This window comes from Sinocyclocheilus grahami, unplaced genomic scaffold, assembly GCF_001515645.1.
Source record: "Sinocyclocheilus grahami isolate Dianchi unplaced genomic scaffold, SAMN03320097.WGS_v1.1 scaffold50.1, whole genome shotgun sequence".
In the NCBI taxonomy this organism is placed as follows: Eukaryota; Metazoa; Chordata; class Actinopteri; order Cypriniformes; family Cyprinidae; genus Sinocyclocheilus; species Sinocyclocheilus grahami.
This window is the reverse complement of record NW_015505229.1, coordinates 601,130-626,389: the sequence shown is the minus strand read 5'-3', so window position 1 is coordinate 626,389 and position 25,260 is coordinate 601,130. Positions and strand designations below refer to the sequence as shown.

General features: G+C 38.6%; 1 protein-coding gene across 1 annotated transcript in view; it reads left to right on the top strand.

The window, feature by feature from the left end:
- Positions 1 to 25,260, top strand: part of clstn2a (calsyntenin 2a) — a 219,121-nt gene that overhangs the window by 129,271 nt on the left and 64,590 nt on the right. The window contains exons 3-4 of the mRNA XM_016269210.1: positions 13,690 to 13,885; positions 17,814 to 18,022. Of these exons, the coding sequence (XP_016124696.1) occupies positions 13,690 to 13,885; positions 17,814 to 18,022 (405 nt within the window). The remainder of the gene's footprint in view (positions 1 to 13,689; positions 13,886 to 17,813; positions 18,023 to 25,260) is intronic.

The following is a 25,260-nucleotide window of genomic DNA, read 5'->3' as shown; positions in this document are numbered from 1 at the left end:
ATATATATATGTGTGTGTATAAATATAAATATTCATTCAGTTGTTATTATTTTAATATTATTATGGAAATGTTTTTTATGATTTAATAATTTAAATATTTAATAAATATCAAATACATGTTTTTGAACTTTATTAATTTTTTTAATTGCAATGATATTTCACAATATTACAGTTTTTACTGTAAAATTTATAAAATAAATGTAGCCTTGGTGATTAACTTTGTTCAAAAACCTTTGAATGAGTAAATTAATGACATTAAATTAATGAGTTTACATTTTTTAATGTGAATGGTATGAATTATAATATGGCTTTTATCATTTATAATATGATTCTTTTTTTAATAATGTTTGAATGAATCATAGCTGTTCAATGTTTCACAAATAAAAGGCCTGGGTAGTTCAACTGGCAGTTGAGAGTGATTTATTACAAAGTCAAAACCAAATGGAAGGTCACCTTTTTGAATTGGTTGAGTGTTCGCTTTGAAAAGGTTTTGGTATAATAACAGTAATATTTATTTAATTGGTATAAGCTTTATGGTCCATTGGCAAGATATTGAATTAATTTATCATGGGTGTTTAAGCATCTTTAATTTTGAAATCATGTTGCTGTGGTGACTGTGGCTTTATTAGTTGTACATATATGGTTGTAGTGTGATTTACTGAAACGTATGCCAAAAATAATTTACAATCAGAACTGTGTATGCATGTGTGGGATAGTGAGAGCGCTTACATGCATATGTTATGAGATCATCTGTTTGGTTATCTTTAAACCATGTTTTAGCAAGTTTACATCACTGATTTGGTGCCACTGAAACCGTAAGAGGGCCAGATAATGGATAGATGGTGCTATCTGGTCGCAGAGTGAGATACAAAACACCTGCTAGGACAAATTACACCAGTGAGGGTAATATTATATTGTATTAGCTTGCACAAAGCAAGCCATGTGCAAATTCAATTGTAATTCATAGTGTGGAAGTAGAGCATTATTAATTTAGTAGCAAAGGTCAGGGATGATGATGGTGAGTCTGAGCGCAGAAGGAGGTCAGCTTTGAAGCAGTGACACCATTTGAATGAGGTTCAGCTGAACGTAAAATCTGAGTTCGTTCCATTGCTCTTGGGAAAGGATGGTTTGTGTACAGATATGGGAAAGCTATAAGAAGTTGCTATTTCGTGGTTTGAAAATGGATAGTGGAAGGTTGGAAATCATTCACTAACATGTGACCAAATCTGTGATTTTTAACATGGTCTGAACCTTCATGATGCTCACTGGCATCTCGATATCATTTCCCATAAAATCCGAGAGGCTGGGAACATTTCAGTTGCATTGCTGTCTATGGAGGGTCAGAAAATTCATCAAAAATATCTTAATTTGTGTCCCGAAGATGAACGAAGGTCTTATGGGTTTGGAATGACATGAGGGTGAGTAATTAATGACAGAATTTCAATTTTGGGTGAACTACCCCTTTAATGATACTGGCTACTAGTAAAGTATCATGATCAATATCTGAAGGTTGGTTTAAATATTTTTATATTTTTTTTAAATGTTTGCAGACAATCACTTGTAATTACACTTTTTTAAATGCAAACATATAAAACTTACAGTTTAACAAATAAACATAAAAAATAGAATGAAAAAACAAACAATAGTCATGAAAATAATAATTGACCAAAAAATGTAAATACATTTCACCCCACCCAAAAACCACTCATAAGTGCTATCCAGTGGTAAAAGTAGGTACTGAGGGCATAATGAACATATTAATCACAAGTTTATAGAAAGGGGACCACATTTTTTTTAATAACAACATATTGTCTATTAGGGTATACCCGATTCTTTCCAGATGTAGTGTACCTGTCAACTCTGTCAGCCATAATTTAAGAGTTGGACCTTATTTTTTCTACCAAAACAAAAGGATACGTTTTTTTTGGCAGAGATCAACCCATATGAACAAACTGTTGTTGTGCCCGTGTAAGTCTAAAAAATTATTTGGAAACTCCAAATATAATTAATATAGAATCTGGTTCAATAGGAATGTCCAGTGTATCTGAAAAAAACTTGCAATATTTTGTTCCAGAAACTCTGTCATTTGGGACACAAGACATAGCAATGAGACAGGCTGGAATCTAAAAACTGACATTTGTCACACAATGGAGACACTTCTGGAAATATTTTATTCAATTTACACTTGGAATAATGAAGCCTATGAATCACTTTAAACTGAATGAGACAATGTCTTGCATTCATGGAACATCTGTGGACCAGTTCAAGACTTTGTTCCCAAATTTCACTAGGAATTTCTACTGCAAGTTCTTCTTCCCAGGCAGATTTAATGTTCTCCATAGATGGATTTGTCACCTGTTCTAAACCCATGTAGAGCAAGGAGATGGTACTACCATCTCTAAGACATCTTTCCAGAAATGTGTCCAGATACATGGGTGTAGCTGTGGCATAATTAGAAATGTTTGACTTCACAAAGTCTCTTATTTGAAGGTACCTAAAGAAGTGATTAGAAGGAATACTGTATTTCTCACATAGCTGCTGAAAGGAAGCACATTTTCCACGTTTTCTAAGTTTCGTAACCCTAATTTTTTCTAACATCGATGGGCAAAAAGAGGGGTTCGCTGACATAGAGAGCAACAATGACATTTGACATGGGTGAATTTGAAATGTGTCTTTAATTCCAAATACGAACAGAATTATGAATAACAGGGTTATGATTGTAAAGTGAACTAGCTATAACTTTGGGTGATAAAAGTATTGCTTTAATAGAATATGGGAGACATTCCTCCTGTTCCAACACCAAACAATTCTCCCCCACCGGAGTAAAATCTATCCATGAAGTCAAGGTTTGCAAAGTCCTCAGGTTTGCAGCCCAATAATAGTAAAGAAAACACCATAGGTGGTGTTTAGAAATCCTATGGGCTTTATAGTTCCAGACAAAGGCAACCAGGATAGATTCCAGTTTTTTTTTTTAAGACTTAGGCAGAAATACAGGAATGTTCTGCACTATATACAAAAATTGCGGGAGAAATATCATCTTAATTGCGTTGACCCTACCCACAAGAGAAACAGGACAATATCTGAAGGTTAAATGTTCATAAGCACAGATCTGAATGTTCCAACATAAAATATGTTCTGTACTGATTGTCTATTAAAAGAATAAATTAGAATATGATGTCTATAGCCTTTCTTATTACGATGAAAAGCAGGCAGATGTATTAAACAGACAGTGTATGTGTAGGATCTCCAAAACTTGGATCAATTTAGTGGCCAGTAGTTAAAGAATATTCACCTCCATGTTTTAGCAACTCAATAAAAAAAACACATACATAGAAATGGATTAAATCCCAAATGTTTTCCATGGGTTTTAGCAGAGTGCACAGGGCATGAAGAGAAAGTTGTGTTTTGGCTAAGATGAGGATGACTGGTTAAAATAGACTTGTTTTATTGGCTGGCAGGACTCTCGCAACTCTTGGCACACACCGATGGCTGTTTGATCTTTCGAGTGAAACAGATTGTCAGTGTGTTGTCACTGGGAAAGGTAATGTCTAGGGAAGCAAGAATGGACAGTGTAACTGTTTTAAATAGACTCGCCCACTCCAAAATAAAGACACAAAGGTAAACATGAGTCACTAAAGCAGAACATGTTTGTGATTATTGTGCAAATGTGGTTTTGTTGTTTTTACGCTCAGAATTTGACTTCCATTGCACGGCTTAACTGTTTATGTGCATCTCTAAGCAGCTTTTTTGAGTTTAGTCTTTAAATTTTTTTCAAAGAGATTAATTGATACTGCAAGGAGACATTTATCATAGGGCTGTGTTAAGACAAGCATTTAGTGTAAACATCTGGGCTAGAATGATATCGTAAAGTCAGCATATTATGCATGCAAGGCTTACATTCGGCCTTAATGAAGTTAATAGTGGCGCAAATCAGCTAGCATCCCATTTCCAATTACTTTGGCAAATAAGGAGGGGAATTTCCAGCCAGTCATTACGTTTAAGTAAATGATACTTTACCCAACATGATTGTTTCCCCTTAGGGGTCAATAAAGTCCTATTTATGCCTCGTTCTCAAACCAGTTCAGTGTGAGGTAGTGCAGGGATGAGCAAACAGCAGTTTCATCACCTTTGGGTGTTAAACGCTAAATTCTAAAATTATTTAACTTACTTTTTAAGTAAGTTAAAATACTGTTCTTTTGAAATGTCTATTCATCCTGAAAAAAATCCTGAAAAAAAATATACCATGGTTTTCACCAAAATATTAAACGGTATGAACGTTTTCAACATTGATAATATAAAGTTATTTTGATTACATGGCAATTAAAATAATATAAAGAAATGTTACTTGAGCACCAAATTAGCATATTAGATTGATTTCTGAACGATCATGTGCCATTAAAGATTGGAGTTATGGCTGCTGAAAATGTAACTTTGCTATGACAGGAATAAATTACATTTTAAAATACATTCAAATAGAAAACAGTTCAGTTAAATTGTAATAATCTTTCACAAAATTACCGTTTTTATGGTATTTTTGGTATAAAAAAAATAGTGAACGCAAAAAATGCCCATTAAACACATTTTACCTGCTTATGTAAGTATAACATGCTTGTGTAACAATTTTATGGATGCTGTTTAGCCACAATATTGTTATGACAGCTTTTGCTGATATATATATATATATATATATATATATATATATATATATATATATATATCAAGCATAGTACTTTAGCAGAGCACTATAATAGTTTCACCCCAAGATTGAATACTCAAACACACTAAAACTAACACATTAAACATTTAAATTAGCCTTTACAACTCATCTTTGTGGTGCACTGTTTCTCGCCTGAAAGTCCCAGTGTGAGTGTCAACTGCCATTCCAGCAACCCCAAAGTGCTTTAACCCGTGACCGTGGGCTGCCAGGAGGAATGCCAGTCAACTGCATGCTGGGAGGTTCACATGTGGCCTTAAGACTGGAGAAGCAGAGAATGAAAGGTGGGGTTCAGTCCACCTGGGCGACGGCTTTACTTATTGAATAATTAAATGCAGAGAACTGAGGTCATCTGGAGTGGCAGGTGGAGAAGCAAACAAACCTTACGGCCCAAGGGAGGGCCTACAGCTCTATTTATAGTCTTTGCTCTCCTGCCTCCATTCTGTTCTTCACACACTGTAAATCAATGTGATAAGCACTCTGGACTCGGGCTGTACAGTACTTATTTTGCTGATACACTCTACTTCTTTCAAACTCACAGTCTCAACACCTCTCTCACTTTCCCTTGCGTTCTGAGGGATGAGAGATCAGTGTCACATTGACTTTCTGTGCACTACACTTTACTGTTGACTGAATTGCTGGGAACTGGACATTATAGGGATAGCTCACCGAAAATGGAAAATGATGTCCTTTTGTGCACCAGTGTTCTTTTTCAGAATGTCTTCCTTTGGGTTCTCTGATGATGGAACTGCATCAATCCACTAAAAAATTAACTGTATTGATTATGGATTTTAATAAACGATTATAATTAACATCATAATAATCATGCATTCCAGAAGCTGTCCCAGATTACATGCAAGACTGAGGAAACAAATGTGCCCTTTAAATGAAGAAAGTTTAAGCTGTTGAATTTGCAATTCTGTATTATTCATAATTGTGTATGTCCATTTGTGCAGTGTATCCTATGTGTTAAATATAATATATAAATAAATGACCCTGCTTAATTTAAAGATGGTTATTAATTCTCCTAAAGATGTGTATTATTATTATTATTATTATTCAGAATTGATTGTTATTGTTAGTATTATTGGTTCAATAAATTTTCTGTCACATTCTGTCACAAATGTCACATTCTGAACAAATTTATTATGCATGTGTAACAGTCTACTTCAGTTTTTGTTAGTATTGCAGACATAGGCCCGGTTTCACAAACGGGGCTTAGCTTAAGCCAGGACTAGCCCTTAGTTAAATTAAGATATTTAAGCAACTTTTACAAAAATGCCTTAGAAGAAAACATTACAGGTGTGCATCTTGACACAGAACAATGACACTGACATATTTTAAGATATGTCAGAGCAAGATATTTTCAGTTGAGACAGCTCAAACATGCATTTTAGTCTGGGACTAGCTTAAGCCTTGTCTGTGAAACCGGGGGATAGTATCTTTATTTAATCAATAATATTTGTACATAATTTTCCTGTGTAATTTTTAGATGAGATATAATTTTGTCAATATTTCAATAATAATACTGCAAATTGTCTCTCAGTTACATTTATGTGAGCATATTTTTGGAAGTAATTACAAGTCATTCCAAATGAATCAAATTGGATCATTGCATGAACGTTGATGAGCATTAATGCATTCCCACCAGGCTTTTTAAATGTCACAGTCTTAACATGAGTCAACCACAGTCTTATGAGTCAATCTGCTTCACCAGCTAGAGAAGCACCAAACCAGCACTAAGTAAAGATTCGATCCTATATAACTTAACATAATCAATGAGTGTGAAACTTGTCCTTGGTTGGGGAGAACCAAGTCTGATTGATTCTGTGACCCCCTTTTAAGCTATAATGAAAGTAAGGACAGTACTGCAATTAGACATTGTATTTCCTAAGAGCCTTGCAAAAATCCCAAGGAATCCGCATTATCCATTCAGTGCCTCTCTCAGCTTTCAGTGATCTAGAGGCTGAGCAACAAAAGGTTGTTTTACTTGTTTTCGAAAGCACAGTTTGCTATGTAAATTATAATGGAGGAACTTTGAGATCAATTAAGATAATTACATCCCTTCATTCCCAAAGCTTCAGGAAAATTATTATGAATTTTCTTCATATCACTCTGTGTTTTGTTCTCTTGATTATTAAGGCAGGAGTAAAAAATTACCACAGTGAGACTATGTCTATTAGCCAAAGGGTCAAACGAATGACTTTGCTATCACCAAGAATGCAATGAGGTATTATTTTATCGTAATGAAAAAAGCCTTTAGGAGTGTACTGAATCCTCCATTGTTGCTTTATAAATGGCACCTTTGGGATTCGTAGCGTGTCGTAAACATTAGGTCAATATTTTACATCAAGACATTTCTTGTCATAGAAAGAAAGATTCATTTTGCCAGGCCATTTCATTGGCTACTTTTCTCCCTCTGAATGTCAAATGCAAGCACTCCTCCCAAATGTTCAGCCATATGCGCTCTCTGACATGACGTTCAGAGCTTACAGTATACTGTATGAATTGGACTGAACAGTAAATGTGACAAAGGCAATTTCTCTCTGTCCTTTTCTTTAGGATCAAATGTATTTGGACATTTAAGTCACAATTAAAGCTGAATAAATGTCTTTAAGTTGCATTTATGTTGATGAAAAATAGCACAAGCACAGTTTTTCGTGTGTGAACATAAAAGGAACTACATACATTGGTTAATATGTACCAAATGACCTGTAGGTTAAAATTGATTGAAGAAATGAACTTCCTAATTTGTTTGCAGATGCAGCTTGGTTTTTGGATTTTTTATCTAATGCAATAAATTCAGAAATTTGGCTTAATGTGATTTAATTGTGCAAAAGTATATTTTTGGGGCCACTGAATAAAGCATACTGAACTAATTAGCCTATACACTACAGTCAAAAGTTTGGAGTCTGCAATATTTTTTAATATTGTATTATTATAACAGTATTTTGTTTTTGAAAGAAGTCTCATATACTCACCACTGGATTTATTTGTCAGAATACTGTAAAAACAGTACGCACACACACACACGCGTGCGTGCGTGTGTGTGAAAAACAGTAATATGTGAAAATAAAATTACAATTTAAAAAAACTTTTCTCTATTTTAATTTATTTATAATACTTGAAAACTGTTGTGCTGATTAGTATTTTTGTGAAAACCATGATACATTTTTTAGGATTTGTTTTTTTGGTGAAAAAAGTTGTTTTTTTTTACATTATTTTTACATTACATTATTATTTTTTTTACATTATTTACTTTTTATACAAAAACATTCTTACTGACCCCAAATATTTGAACAGTTATAAATTATATTATGAATTGTTACAAATGTCAATTTATCAATATCATTATATACAGTAGTTTACATTTTTTTTTACATTATTTGCTAAGAATTATGTAATGTATTTAATGCTCTGATTGAAAATTACCAGGAAACTACTTTTTATATAGGGGTCTGTCTAGGGGCTGCTTTTTTCAGTGTTTTCAAGAAAACCTCAATCAATTTTCTAAGGTCTGTCAAATTATACATATCATTACGATTTGCCGAATGAAGCGTAGTACTTCATACTTAAATTCTGTGCAGTTTAGCCTTCTTCTTTTTGTGTGTGTCAATGGATTTTGATCAAAGCGGCTCATGTGCCATAAATCAATGCTAAACTACATGGATATATGCCAGCGCTAAAAATGACTAATGATTTGATGTGCACTGGTCCATCCTCGGGCTCTCTTCATACACTTGATAGGACCATTACCCCATCCAGACACAGATATATGCACACTTAGGGCTTGGAGAGATGAAAGAGGCGGTCGGTGTTGGAGAGGAGTGAAGGAGGGAAGAGTGGCTCTCAACAACATCTCAACCACCCACTGCTTGGCGGGGCTAATGCATGCAAGCATGTGTGTCTGTGTGTGAGTTTAATAGAAAGAGAGGACAGAGAATGAAAGGGGTGTGGGTGGGAGAGAGAAAGTCATTAGCAAAGAATGTAATCCAGAGAGTAATTAAAGAAAGGGAACACGGGGCCGGCCAAGTGTATGTCCGAAGGGTCGGATGAATCAAGGCTTTGCCTAGTGATGGTTTGTATGAACAGGGTTTTAATCAACCCCAACCCATATCAGCTCACGCTACAACTAAATGAAAATATTTTAAAAAGCTAAGGAATGACAAATGACTATGCAGTATGTTGGGAAAGTACGAGTGCTCCTGTATGAATCTTGTAGCTTGAAAATGGATCTAGTTGTTCCTAAACATGAGGTTTTAGTCACAGAATGAGAGTTTCTCATTATTTTTTAACATCGTTTGGTGGAGAACTGATATAGATGGAATAATATTGAGTCACTCTATTATTACCAAATAAACCCACACATAGTGATAAGAACCTTGACACAAAGTGCTGTTGTATTATTCTGAAGGAGTTTGTTTTGCAATATTGACTGTTTTGCTGTAGATTATTACATGACTACTTGAAATATAAAGTAAATAAATAGATATGAATCATTGATTTAAGTAGAAATGTTTAATAACCTAAAAGAAAGGGATCATTGAGATGTAAATGAAAGTATAATTAATAAATATTTGAAATGTATTATATTGTATTTATAATAAAAGTGTGTGTGTGTGTGTGTGTGTGCTGGTGTGTTTTGGATCATTGTCCTGCTGCAGAACCCAAGTTCGCTTCAGCTTGAGGTCACGAACATTCTCCTTCAGGATTTTATGGTAAACATAAGGATTCATGGTTCCATTTATCACAGCAAGTCTTCCAGGTCCTGAAGCAGCAATGTTGTGTTTACTTGTGTTATCTTTGATAACACTTTTTCACACGACTGTATATATATATATATATATATATATTATAATTGTTTATTTTAGTTAATCTAATGTTTTCTGACCTGTATTAATATTTGAAATGGTATAATGTCAAAACATTATTTATTTATTTATTTATTTGTTTATTGTACCATTCAGAAGTGTTAAGAAATTAATAATTTTATTCAGCAGGGATGCAGTGAATTGACAGTGGAAAGTGACAGTTAAGACTTTCAATCAATCAGTCAATCAATCAATCAATCAATGTGCTGTTCTTTGAAATTTCTATTCATCAAAGAATCCTGAAAAATTCATCATGGTTTCCACATTATTTTTTTTCTCCACACTGATAATAATACGAAATGTGACCCTGGACCACAAAACCAGTCATAAGGGTTTCTGAAATTGAAGTTTATACATCGTCTGCTTTCCATTGATGTATGGTTTGTTAGGATAGGACAATATTTGGCTGAGATGCAACTATTTGAAAATCTGGAATCTGAGGGTGCAAAAAAATTTAAATATTGAGAAAATTGCCTTAAAAATTGTCCAAATGAAGTCCTTAGCAATGCATATTACTAATCAAAAATTAAGTTTTGATATATGTATGGTAGGAAATTTACAATATATCTTCATGGAACATGATCTTACTTAATATCCTAATGATTTTTGGCATAAAAGAAAAATCAATAATTCTGACCCAAACAATGTATTGTTGGCTATTGCTACAAATATACCCATGCTACTTATGACTGGTTTTGTGGTCCAGGGTCACAAATTATTTCTGAAGGATCATGTGACACCGAAGACTCAATAATGTAATGGCTGCTAAACTCAGTAATTGCTGCTGAAAATTCAGCATTGCCGTTTTTTTCAGGCTTCTATGTATATGTTCAGTTATTTCGATTACATGGCAATTAAAATAACCTATTCATTGCCATTAAAGTGAAATTACTGAACCTACACCTACGAGCCTGATAAAAAATGCTAATTTTAGAAGAAAATTTCAGAAGGCACTTTTTAAAAGGAACTCTTCATGTGTATGTACTGACAGTGATTTGACTCAAGAAAGTGAGTGGAAGACATTCATTATGAGAGCTTTGAGAATTGGCATTTGGGGCAAAATTCATGTAGACGGAGATTAACAGTTTAATTATAAGAACGTGTACAGAAATGCAGTCCAATGCTGGGACTAGCAATGGGAGTGCCAACAGTGAAGCTCACATTTACCTCCTGGATACTGCAGGCAAGCATGAACACCTGCTATGAACCAACAGCGCAGCAACCTGGCAACCTTTAGCAATTAAATTTCTGCATGCTAAAATTGTCCTACGTTTCTTGACGTGGAGCGTTGTGCTAGTCTCATTTGACCTTGAAGCTGATGAGTTTCTTTCAAATGTGCTGTATATTGTGAGTAGATAATGTTAGAACAGATGCTTGGCTGGATTTGTCTGTTTTCACACAAGCTAACAAGGTTAAATTTCAAAACAAGACTCACACAGATCTCACTGAAGGCGAATTTACTGTGGATATTGATCCGAATGGCTCAAAGGTGAAGATTTAGAAGTTGCCGGCAGTTCTGTCATGAAATATTAAAAAGCCAATTTGAGCTCATAATTAAGATTGTGATTAGGCCTGACAGCGTGTTTACACAAATAATAAATGAAGCGTAATCAATCTTGATTTTTGACCTGACGACTTTGCTGTGCAACCGTACCACCTTAAAGTTTTGTTTTAGTTGCCTCAATATGCCAAATAACGTCTCAGAAACAGCGGGGAACTGCCGTCAGCTGTTGCATGACTCAACCATTATGATCTCCGATCTGTCTCTGGCTGCGTCCCATACAACACATCTAATTTGCGCTCCTTCCAAATATGAAACAGGAAAATGAATTGGTTTACGAGATGGAGGTCATCCAGGTCTCTGGAGTTTACCGCTCATGCTCCTTGTAAACCACCCCACTACAAATGAATTTCTGCAGTAAGCAGTACAAATATTACATGGATGATTTCATTCATTAGTCTCAAATTGGCTTACCCAGAACTCCCTTCTTTACACTCCCAGAGCTGATGTGAGGTGGTATTAAAAACATGGCACATCTGTCGGCCCAATTTAATACTTCCTTCAACACTTTCAAAGGGGAACTCCAAAGAGTTTAGGCTCGGCAGAGCTCACCGTGTGATTACAGACCTCTGTGCTGGCGGAGCGTGAGGAGATGCTGCTGTTTTCAAGCTGTCATCTAGAGACATGATGGAAATTAGTTCACGGTTTCCATCCATCATTACCCTGTACATATACATCCGCATTGCCTGCACCTCCTATGCTGTATGGTTTGACCCTTTTGCCCTTTCTCCAATTGAATCTGGAAAATGCATTTGCAGCAGTAGACGGAGCGGAAAATGGGTTTACCCGTGACTCCCGAGCACTAAGTGGAATTTTATTTTTTTTCTTTAACCAGTGAATGTTTTTATTTTTTGTGTGTATGCATTGTGATCATTGTTATTCTTATATAATGTTCTTTCCCATTTGTGTTACAACTCATCTCATTTTGTCATTGAAAAAGATCGCAGAACTCGTATTTGTATGTGCTGCCTGCCACATTATGTTTGATATCTGCCGCCATCCTGCCCTATTGTGCTACACATTTAATTTGGATAAAGCATCGTGGAGCTAGTCTAAACGGCAAGTCTCAACAGGAACAGAGACTGTGGAGGGTAAATTGTTATTTCAGCACTGAGGGAGGAGAGATATTTTCGAGCGGAGAATCAGATCTGCTTAAAAAGAAGAAGAGGAAAAAAGAAAATAATGAAAAAAGAAATTGAGAGAGAATGGAATGGCGAGAGAAAGTTAGGCTTATCTGTCCGCAGCAGCAGGCTTGAGCACACAGCGTAACGGCACGTCGCTGTTTGCTCCCGAGACCTGCCGGGGTTTAAGTGATATCAGCTGTCTCAGGGTCAGAGTTCCGCCGCTTTTTTGTGGTCATTTTCCAAATCCCTAAAAGAGCCGGTATTGCCAGATAGAAGCGCTGCCAAGAAAGGACCAGTGAACAGATACAGTGGCAAGACAATGTCCTTTCTTGTGGTCTCGGAGCTACTGTGGCGTCAACATTATCTGTGATTGTGTGGAAAGAACTGCACTGTGGGTGACTTCAATGCAGTCTCTAGAAGAAGTTGTTTCCAAGGCTACTGCAAAACTTAAAGTGAAGTGAACACTGGCACCTGGGAATTAAAAGACATAGTCTAACATCAATAATCAGCCCCTGTGTTAGCTGTGTCACAATCAGTTGTTACATAGACATAGACCTTCAGCAAATTTCACATTTCAAATGTAAATGTATAATAGGATTAGCAACCCTTATAATAAATACCATAGGATTAACATAAATTAATATACCATAGACAACTATCACTTACAAAAATAAAGAAAAAAACAAAATACTATGATGGTATCAGATGCCAATATTCTTTGATACCATAGCTGTGAAATTCATTTATTTTATTCAAGTTCATTTTATTATTATTTTTAATGCCATCGTATAACCAATAACATATACTGCCATCACATAAAAAAAAAAAAGGCCAGTGATAGTATCAGATGCCAATATCAAGGTACTATGATTTATTTTATTTATGCTATGGTTTTACTTTAGATGAGTAGAAAAAAAATTAACAATTTAAGGGTATATTACAAATTAATTATTACTAAGTTGAAAGAAATAGTTTGCTCGCAATTAGTATAGCTTGGTAAAAAGACATAATTTCACAATTATTCTTCATCTACTGTATAGTGCATACATATTTTATTGTAACAATTTCTTCTCAAGTGGGACGAGCCGCCTGAGAACGACAGCGAGGCTATCGGTACACACAGTCATTACCACATTCAAAACACTGTACTTGAGCACTGTGCTTTCTTGCACAATGTGATTCCAGCTCTGCAATGAGGCAATTACAAAAGCAGACAGTTATTCTTCCTCTCGCAGCACGAATAGATTCAGTTCTAAAAGCACACCGTGTCCTGTATATTACTGCTCCGGGGTTGGGGGCCCAGCCTGCTGGGTGAAAGTTATAGCAATGATAGCTTGTTGAGATGCAGGCGGAAAAAAGAAAGTCATTTGTGTGTTTTCGCAGCCACTGATTCTGCCTCCCGTGTCTTGTTTCTTCCAGGAGAGATCTGTGCATTTAAGATTCATGGGCAGGAGGCCCCGTTTGAAGCTGAGGTGTTGAACAGGACATCTGGTGAAGGGGTGCTGAGGGCCCGGGGTCCCATAGACTGCGAGCAGCAGAAGGAGTACACCTTCATTATCCAGGCCTATGACTGTGGAGCCAGCCCTAGTGGAGCTAACTGGAAAAAGAGCCACAAGTAAGTAGAGAGACCTTAGTTGATCTGGTGTGGTGTAGTTTATTTCTGCTGCTTCAAATGGAAGTCCACTGGTGGTCTGTGAAGGATCTGCAAATTGATTGACTGATTTTTGTTTTAATTGATAAGCACCAACATTTAATTTTACTAATTAATCAACAGATTTTAGGAAAGTCTTTTCTCACTTGTTGCAATCTCACAAATTGCAACATATCTCACAGTTGTTCATGCAATTGTTTTTAATTAGTTAATAGTTGGATTATTTAGATTGATTAGCAAAAAGTTGCAGTTCAGTTCATTTCATTAAAAAAATCAGAGCAGTCAAGTTAAATTATGGATTGGACTCAAAAATGAAAAAATATGTGAAGTTAGTGACATTTAGGATTTTATGTGCTCCACAATTTTTGTTTTACTCTAGAAGTGGTAGGTCATCTGGAAAATGTTGGTCTAGTGGTTAAAGTATTGTAGGTCATTTTGCATAAAAGCTACAATACTCTTAGTAGAAGTTGCAATTTACAAGCAAGAGGAGCAATCGTCTCTGTGATGTGGACTGTAAGTTAAGGGACTGGTGTCCTGCTGTGCCATTGATCCATTTGTTTAATTCATCATCCAATTATCGAAGTTAAAAGCAGAATGAAGCTTTGCCACATTTGTGCAAGCTTTTGAGGCAGAAGAGCCATGAGGAAACCAACTGCTGGGCTGACAGCTAACCAGTCTAGTGTTTCATTTGGAGTAATTTTGGGGTTGTTAGACTCTATTTTTTATTTATTTTATCAATGTGATATTCCAATGTACTTGTAAGCACTTTAACAAAATTGTGGATCACCTCACACCTTACATTATTGCAAAACTACTATTTTTTTTTTTTCAGTAGTGTACAAATTAACATTAAGGCTGGAATACACCAAGACTTTTAAATATCGTCATATTTTAAAACGCATTTTCCCATGAAAAATGGTTACAGATGAAAAACTAGACAGGACTACACGACTTTCAAGTCGTTCTGAACACAACAAACTCACACAGAGACATGTGTCTTGTTGCTAGAAAGTCACATGACAAATAAAAGCAATGTTTCTTCTAAAATCGGCATATAACATCAAATGGAATCATATAGTCTGCACCTATCATACACTACATGATTTTCTGTGAATTCTGTCAACTCCTGAGTATTCAAAATTTGCAGATTGATTCTGACTTTCAAGCAATAGCATTGACTTGTCCAGACTACAGATCGTCAGCAAAATGTGTAATATATTCTATAGCCTTTAGTTTGTGTTATAAAGCATCTTTATATATTATGGGATATAAATCTATAATTTTGTCAGACTGCTGTTTTCTTCCATATTTCATTGAAAGGAATTAAATTGCTCCTTTTTTAAGGTAATTAAGCAATTGTTTGAAGTGTTGGCCTGAACACTTACACTGACTGATTGAAGTGAGACAACAGAAACACTTCATCACAAATTAATACCAGCACAATCAGTTAATTCACTGTTATGAGTTGATTAATCAGTTGATTAATTCATTGTTGGGGCTTTTTGTTAATTATAATTATTTTGTTTATGTAGATCTATTTTATTATTATTATTTTAATCAGCCAGTAAAGCTCTAGAACAGTTAAAGTTTTAACTATAAAGATTACTACTGTGTAATGATACCAATGTATCAGATCACACCAACGGACGATAACGTTCTGTTTATTATGAGCACAAGTTGCTATTATGTCACCTGCCGATGTATGTGAAGTCAGGTAGATTCTGATTGGTCAATGTTTTTAGCATTCATCAGTTGGAGAAAATCGTTCCAATTATGTCATTACCATTAGCCTATAGCTGTGGTGTGGACTTTGCTATTTTCATGCAATTAGAATGATAACTAAAACTTTATAGTTATAATTACTGATGAATCGATTCTCATTTTTACGAAATGATATTGATTCTTAATCGATTAGTCTGTTTTCAGCTAATAAACGGAACACTGAAGCGCACCTCCCATCCAATAAATACTGTAGCAATAAGCTGTGTGCTTCGTTACTTTTTCAAATTCTGTCCATTTTATTACAATATATTCAAACAAGAAATGCCATTTTGGCACTGTTTAATGTGGAGGGACGGACCACTGTAGTGCCTCAGTTCCAAGAGAATCCATACTGAATCAAATCGAATCGAAATCGGATTCGGAATCAAAATGAATTGCAATCTTGTGAAGCATAATTTAATCAAATCGTGAAATTTGTGTCAAAACCCAGCCCTAATAGTTATTGTTATAGTTATCATCCTTGGTGTAAACCGTGGTGAAGTTTGCACTCCTCGCCTCAAATCTCAAATCAGAGTGAAGTTTAGTGTACCGTCCAGCATTCTTTCGCTCTCTCCTTCCCTTGTTCTTTTTTTCTCTCTCTGTCCCTGGCGGCACTCCAGCATATGAGTTGGCTACAGACACACATACACACTCATATGCTTGCACACATTTCTACACACCCAGCCCTGGCTGGCCCTGCATTGATGACCCATCAAGATGTTTACAAAGTTGCCGGAAGCTCCATATGTGCCCGACAATCTCTCTTACAATAGCAGCTCGCTGCAGCTGGAACACAGCTCTGATGAAGTGCAGGAGAGAGCCGTGCTTCAGGCACCCACTGCTGTGTGTGTGAGAGAGAGAGAGAGAGAGAGCGAGAGATGAAGAAGTGCTTTTGATTTCACAGCTTGGCTCGTTCTGATGAATGTCTCTTGACACCGCGATAGTGAGGGGTGTGTGCGAACGCGTGCACGCAAGAGAGATCGCCAAGTACAGGATCTCAGCGGGATAATCTAAATGCAGGTCCCATTAACTTAATGTCTCCATTTAGGAAGACGTACGTCAACACGTGAATTTATGTTTCTGTCAAAGAAGGTCACAGCTGGTTTGACTGAACGGCAGACACTGAGCTGGACTTCTTTAAGATTTGATGTGAGCTCTGTGCACCACAATGCGACTTTCTCAGCTCTTTTTCAGGCTAGTTACCATACAAATGGTTTGGGGTTGGAAAGGAGATTTAGATTTAAATAGGCTATGAATATGACTGCAATCTTCATTTCATGTGTGATGTGATCAATTTCTTGGTATAAAATGTTTTAAATGAAACTGAAGTATAAAAAAAAAAGATTATGCATGTATATATATAATTGCATTGGTTTAGTTTAACTAATTTAAATTTTTCTCAAGTTAAACTAAACCTGCACCTTCAGCCTACGGTCTCAGATATTCATTTGTTTTTGTTTTTTTATTGTGAATTGTCAGATTCATTCTTAATGAAATGCATTACTTAGCAATTATTGTATTTGCAGACATATTGCAGGCAAAAGCTTCATCTGTGTTTGTGTCGTTGTGCCGAATGCAGCTTGATAAACAGCAGCTTAATGTTTGATGAGTAATTTTATTGTGATGAAACTTCAGGTAGGTAAACCATGCCATCTATTCTGCCTGCTGCACCACACATTAGTCTTTTTATCAAGTAAACATATTAAAATATATATATTTTTTAAAGTAGATTAATTTAACCAGGAAATTTTTGCAGCCATTTTTGCAGCTGATTGATTGGTGGGTGTCTATGGATGTTTTCATAAATTTTCCACTTTTTTCTTTGGGAATTTCCCCAGACATGCTACAGACTGTTTTTAATTTCATGTGACATACTATTTCTTCATCAACTTAAATATTTATAGTCAGTCCGGCCTTGTGTGGTCTCAGTACAGTGCTCAGAGATGAACTTCTTTCTGTCTTCATTAATCTTTCTAACGCGTAAATCTATTCGCAGTTCACTCGCACAGTTCAGAGATGTTATAACTGTGTGTCTCAAGTCTATTAGCACCTCTGTTCTATAAAATTAACATCTCTTCTGTTCCTCACCCTGATTGGTTGTCCTCTGTCCGTCCCTCTGGTTCTATTGCAGGGCGGTGGTTCATATCCAGGTGGATGATGTAAATGAGGTCTCTCCAGTGTTCAGGGAGCCATTATATCGTGCCACTGTTACAGAGGGCAAGATCTATGACAGCATACTGCAAGTTGAGGCCTGGGATCAGGACTGCTCTCCGCAGTACAGCCAGATCTGCAACTATGAGATTGTTACACAGGATACACCTTTTGCTATTGATCGAAATGGTAAGTCTTAGATTCAGGCGTGTGAAAGAACACAAATTACGTACTATAAAGTATGAATTCTGTGTCAAAATGTGTTAAATAAATAACCTTTCAAAGAAATTGAAATAACCTCAAAATTAATTAACCTTTTGAAGAAATTGATTATAACTGTAGACTTCACTAAATATATTTTAGTGAATTTTGTTTGATGTCTTTTTTGCTTTCGTTTTCTTTCTTTTTTTTGTAAAAAATAATTTCCTTAGACACATCTTGACTAAATATTCAGTTAAAGGGGTCATATGACGATGCTAAAAATAACATTTTGTGTATTTGGTGTAATGCAATGTGTTTACGTGGTTTAAGGTAAAAAAAACAACAACATTATTGTCCACATACTGTACATTATTGTAACTGTGTAACACACAGTGTCTCAACAGCGGCGGCGGCAGCATTACAAGCGGCAACCTTCCGGTCTCTCTCTTGAAACCAACACGGAAGTGACTTAAACTGCAATTCATCGGCTGTCCGCTAGAGACTGGCTCAAAAAGGGAATCAGTCCCATAGACTCCCCATGTTAAAATGCCCAACTTTACAGCAGAAAAAAATGTTTACAGCCTGTTACAAAAAGTGGTTTTGGTCTATATAGCTAATTTTGTGCTTTCTGACAACTGTGAGGGGGTGAATTTTTATTATAACTCATCCGTTTAAATTATATTGAGCCTTAAAGTTCTGCATAATTAAGGGCGTGGCCACTTGAGTGATAGCTTAAGGTGGATTGCCGCTTCTGTCACCACTGTCGTGCAAGGCAGGCGTGGTTTCAACAACCAGCTCCACCCACGTCCTGCCTTTTTGCCCACCTTCGATTATCCGGGAGTAATGCGCAGCCAAGATGGCGACGACTGTCTCCGCGCACTTTAAGCTTCAAAAATGCTCTTCAGAAACCTACGGGTGATGTCACGGACACTACGTCTATGTTGTTTTACAATCTATGCAACAATACTACAGCGAGAATAAAAATTACGCCTTCTTTCTTTGTGTAAACATTTGGGCGGTGTTATGCAAATCTTCCAACACAGTAATGTAGATTTGTAGGGGCGTGTTTGAATGAGGCGTTTTAGGAAGGCATGGTTGAGTCTTAACTTTTAGAAAGAATATCTCTTTGGGTTTGAGACTTTAATCTTTGCGACTTTATGGATCTTATCTATGCACGAACAGTTTGTAACACCCCAAAGAGAAAGGAAAACATGAAATCACATCATATGACCCCTTTAAAAAGAAACTTAAACTCCTGTTTAAAATTTTGAAGTAAAAAATTATGCATTCATATTATAATATTATTTTTCAATTTGTAGTTTTATAATGTTTTTCATTGTTGATCAAATAAATGCAGGCTTGATGAGCACAAAAGACTTAAAAAAAAATATATTTTTTTGTGACTGTTGATCAAGTTCACCAATCATTAACAGTGGTTATTATTAAATTACATTATTGCTTTATTTTTAGATTTAAAGGAAATTACTTACGGCTTTTAAATATAAGGTATATAATTTATTTTAGGCTTTCAAAGTAAGGAGTAAGAAGTAAAATGTTTGATTTTGTTTTTAACATGTTTTTGAGTAAGAGTACATGTATTTACTTTAAATATTGCTTTTTATAAAATCCCCAAAATATTACTTGAGTAACGATTCCTGATGTACTTTCTGTTGTGGCTGGGCTGTCTTTCTTTCTAACTGTCTTTTTCACAGTTTTTTTCATTGCATAAATCTTATGAAAGTGATAAAGACAAATCATTTTCTCACTTCTGTACTTCACCTGTGATTTTTCTCTTGGGTGAAGATGATTGAATTTGATTTGTTTTAGCTTCCGTTTTCTGTATTCATCATTCACCAGTGCAGAATTGATGTCTTATTTGGTTATTGTTGAATGCATGAGTGAATTAAACGGCTCATTGGCCATCTGGACGGTCAGAGCTCCAATCTTTGACACTTTCGGGGACGTTCGAGACGACTCTGTGGTGCTGGATGGACCGGTTAATGTTTTTCATTGTTGATCAAATAAATGCAGGCTTGATGAGCACAAAAGACTTAAAAAAAAAAAAGTATTTTTTTGTGACTGTTGATCAAGTTCACCAATCATTAACAGTGGTTATTATTAAATTACATTATTGCTTTATTTTTAGATTTAAAGGAAATTACTTACGGCTTTTACATATAAGGTATATAATTTATTTTAGGCTTTCAAAGTAAGGAGTAAGAAGTAAAATGTTTGATTTTGTTTTTAACATGTTTTTGAGTAAGAGTACATGTATTTACTTTAAATATTGCTTGTTATAAAATCCCCAAAATATTACTTGAGTAACGATTCCTGATGTACTTTCTGTTGTGGCTGGGCTGTCTTTCTTTCTAACTGTCTTTTTCACAGTTTTTTTCATTGCATAAATCTTATGAAAGTGATAAAGACAAATCATTTTCTCACTTCTGTACTTCACCTGTGATTTTTCTCTTGGGTGAAGATGATTGAATTTGATTTGTTTTAGCTTCCGTTTTCTGTATTCATCATTCACCAGTGCAGAATTGATGTCTTATTTGGTTATTGTTGAATGCATGAGTGAATTAAACGGCTCATTGGCCATCTGGACGGTCAGAGCTCCAATCTTTGACACTTTCGGGGACGTTCGAGACGACTCTGTGGTGCTGGATGGACCGGAGCTCACGAATCACATTCGCCATGCTGCCGCAGATCAGACACCCGTCTCTCCGCTGTGGCTGTCTGCCTCCCTCTCATATTCTCTGGTGGGGTGTCAGCTGTCTCAAAGAGCTGCAGTCTCTTTCAGGGGCTCACGTCGAACTCATAGCTCCTGTCTCATTCGCTTCCTCCTGCCACTTTGGGCCCTGCCAGCGTCTGCAGTGCGCCTGGCACTGACATTGCTTGGTTAGTGCCAGGCGAGAACTGAGTGATGCATGGGCCGCCCGAGTGGATTTTGTTCTGAGTGCTTTTGGCTTCATCATTTACTGTGGATCAGAGGGCAGAGTGAGTTATTAAATACAACAGGCCCACTGGCACTGTGTTTTCTGGTCCAGAGAGAGGAGGAGGAAGACGAGGGGACGAACGAGAATGAGATCAGGAGAAAGAGAGAAGTACAGAGAGAATGATAAATAGTTTGAGTATAGAAACATGAACCTCGGTTTTGACCAAATCTTAGATTGTCTGATTCGGTCTGATATCCTACAGTCAGCTTCTAGGAATGAAGCAAGCGCCGGCAGGGGCGCCGGAAGTATAGCACCGAGATGCAGCGTCTCGTCATCGCGTGGCGACAAAGAGCTCCCAGCACCGGGCCCTGAGACAAGAACCAAGGCTTCCTCCACATGTCTAAGGCACGTAGGCATCTCCGCGTGACCTTGAACATGCGAAGCGGGTTTCCCCTCGGGGAGAACCCCCTGGTCTTGAGCCACCACTGTAGGGGTCTCATGTACAGCAGGCCAAGAGTTATCACGTTGGACGCAGCTGCCATCAGACCCAGCAGTCTTTGAAACTGCTTGACAGTGAGTGACTGGCCTTCTTTCACTCTCTTGACTGTAGTGAGGATTGAATTGATCCGAGCAGGAGACAAATGTGCCTGCATCGTGGTCGAATCCCACACCACGCCCAGATAGGTGGTTGTCTGTAATGGAGAAAGCACACTCTTCTTGGCGTTAGTCTTAACCCCAACTCTCTCATGTGAGCAAGAACAACATCTCGATGTCGAACCGCTATCTGCTCTGAACAAGCTCAATTCAACCAATCGTCAATGTAGTTGAGTATGCGGATGCCTTGGAGTCGCAACGGAGCCAGGGCAGCATCCACACACTTTGTGAAAGTACGGGGTGAGAGTGCAAGGCCGAAAGGAAGAACACGATATTGGTACGCTTTGCCCCCAAAAACGAACCTCAGGAACTTCCTGTGATGAGGAAGGATGGAGATATGGAAATACGCGTCTTTCAGATCGATCGTGACATATCAGTCCTCGGACCTGATCTGAGACATGACCTGCTTGAGTGTGAGCATTCTGAACTTCAGTCGCATGACTGAGCGGTTCAATAGGCGCAGATCTAAAATAGGACGCAACCCCCCATCCTTCTTCGGAACAATGAAGTAACGGCTGTAGAACCCGGAGTCTATCTCGTGCGGAGGGACCACCTCGATGGCCTCCTTCCTTAAGAGAGTAACTACTTCTTGTTCTAATACCAGAGCCTGCTCGGGACCCACTAGCGTGGGGGTGACTCTGTTGAATCGAGGCGGACGAGAACCGAACTGGATTCCATGGCCTCTTTCTACAGTACGCAGGACCCATTGAGATACATTTGGCAGTAGCTTCCACGCTGCTAAATAATCTACTAAGGGAATCAGTCTCTCGAGACTGATTTCTGGTGTGGCCAGAATGGCTAGTTCGGTGCCTTGAAGCGCTGCTTCTGGCTCCGGTCCCGACGCGGGGGAACACGGGCGGCAACGCTCTGTTTTTGCGTCTCCCTATGTGAGGAGCTGGTACGCAGTGGGGACTGCTGCTGCCCAGCAGCCCCCGGAGCTGAAATACGGCGAGGAAGGAACCGCTGAAACGCCGCCGCTTGTTTTCGAGCCTCCTGGTCCCTGTCGATGACTGAATTGACAGCGTCGCCGAACAGGCCAGAAGGCGCAAGCGGGGCGTCGAGGAGGAAGACCCTTTCATATCCGACAGGGTCAACCACAAATGCCTCTCTGCTGCCACCATAGCTGCCATGGACCACCCAATGGCGCGGGCGGTCTCTTTGGTGACACGGAGAGAGAGATCAGAGGTTCTCCTTAACTCTGCGATATTATCAGAGCTAAGCTCCTCGCCCTCATCCAGCTCTTTCAGCAGGTCGGCCTGGTACGCCTGTAACACAGACATTGTGTGCAGACACGCACCGGCCTGACCCGCTGCCGCGTACCCCTTGCCCACCAGCACTGATGTCGTACGCAGCGGCTTGGAGGGTAGTGCCAGAGCCTTTAACGACGATGCCATGCCCGGGGACAGATAGCTAGCTAGCATCTGTTCAACCCGGGGCATCGCCTTATAGCCACGCTCAGATAGCCCTGCCACATTTCCATAATAATCTGAGGCAGGGATGAATAGGCGGGCTGAAAACGGCTTGGCCCACAACCTCGACACCTCGGTGTGGAGGTCGGGGAAAAACGGCAGGCTGGAGGTGGCGGCCTCGCGCGCAGGAAGCGTTCATCAAGCTTGCTTTGCTGCGGCTCGGCCTGCTTCTCGGCGGACCAATCGATTTTTAGCTTGGCCACGGCACGAGTAAGCACCTCCTCTAGCTCCTCATATTGGGGCGATTGAGGGGGCGAAACCTCTTCGACGTCCTCCACGTCAACCTCCTCGGAGGAAGACAGGAGAAGCGTCGAGTCATCACCCCGGGAGGAAGTAGCCGCAGAACGGGCTTCCGAACCCAGAGATCGGGCACTGGATCCGGTGGGTGAGGAAGGAGATAGGGACTCGCCCGTCTCCATTCCCTCCGCCAGATCCAACTGCTGGCGAAGGCTCCCTCCTCAAAGAGAGCCCTCCGGGAGCGAAGCGTACGCAGTGGGAGGCGCTCGCAATGCGGGCAGCCGGCCCCCTCAAGAGCCGACTTTGCGTGCTTCGCTCCCAAGCAAACCATGCACAGGTTGTGTGTATCCCCACTCGTGAATAACGTGGGCAGGGAGGAACACACAACATATAACGTGGCTTGCACTCGCCCTTTGCATGCTTTGTCTTAGCGTGAGCCTTAGACATAGCTGCTTATTAGACTTTTTCTCACAATAGACAGACAACAATAAATATGACTGACACACACAGAGCGCCTCGCTGAATGACAGAAAGCTGACGCTGGCTCCGCCGCACGTGATTTTATAGCTTCCTGGTCATGACGTCATCCGCCGTGACGTCCCGTTCAGCTATTGGACTGATTTCTACACAGAGCGCCTCGCTGAATGACAGAAAGCTGACGCTGGCTCCGCCGCACGTGATTTTATAGCTTCCTGGTCATGACGTCCCGTTCAGCTATTGGACTGATTTCACATGTGATTCAGAGCGTGGGTCGCAGAAGGCGTTCCCCTAGCGTTTTCGACGCAGCTCGAGTTCCTGAAGAGGAACCCAGGGTTTAGGCATGTACAGTGTGAAACATAAGCTTATGAATACCCAGGATTAATTGTGAACCCTGGGTAAATTATGAGCAGTGTGAAACATGAAGCAAGCTAACCAAAGATTCTGCTAACCCAGGGTTTAGAATGAACCAGGGTTAATTAAATATGAAAATCCTTCAAATAACCCGAGACGGCCATTTGTGCCCCCTCATTAAAATATGCATGATGCCCCGGTTTGAACTTCACATGCAGAAACATAGACATGTTGAGGGTTTTCATGGTCTCACCCTCTTTTTGTCTCATATTCTGTTATCATACTCCTGTTTTGATCTGTGCCGCACAGACAGAGGCCCATTGATAACTCACTGAAGGAGAACTGTTCCTTTTAAAAACCCCTGCTCTTAATCATGCCACCTGACATTAGTTGCTGTAATCAGCTGCAACAACTGAACTGACTGTCTTACACACACACACACACCCCTCCTCCTTCCTTCCACATACCTGTGTTTGTTGAAGTATGGCTTTGAGGGTATTTCAAGCCACACTTTAGCTTTGTGGCTCCGAGGATTGGTGCAGACTTGGTCTGGGAGCCCAGAGCGACTGACCTCTATTCCTCAATGCTGTCTCCTTGACAGCACGGCTGGTCTCATTGAAATGCAGCCAGCCGGTAAAAATAACCACAGGCCTACGGACTTGTGAGAGCATCAAATCACTAGCTGCTAGTTCAGCCTCATATGAACTCTGTCACCACAGAGTGCGTCCAGACTCATCGCCATACACCAAACATCAACCCCAAAGCCACCTTTAGCAACTGTGGGCGCTAAATGCTAAATTACACACATCAGTCCTGTGACAAAAAACACTCATTACTCAAGTGACAGGTGCCAGTTAGAAGATCCATGTCATTGTGGTTCTTTAACCTGGAGCTCTGCAAGTGTACAGTCTATGGTTTACTGACTTTTTTCAACCAACAGTGCCAGGCTGGCACTTCTCGAACTGCTGACCAGGAAGAATACTCATCCCTAAAAAAAAAGCTTTTAGAGCATGGTCTGGCTTTCTGCCAGAGGTTAGAAAGTCAGAATGTACCTTTAGCACTTAGCTGATAAAGAATGACTCATACAACAATGTCAGAT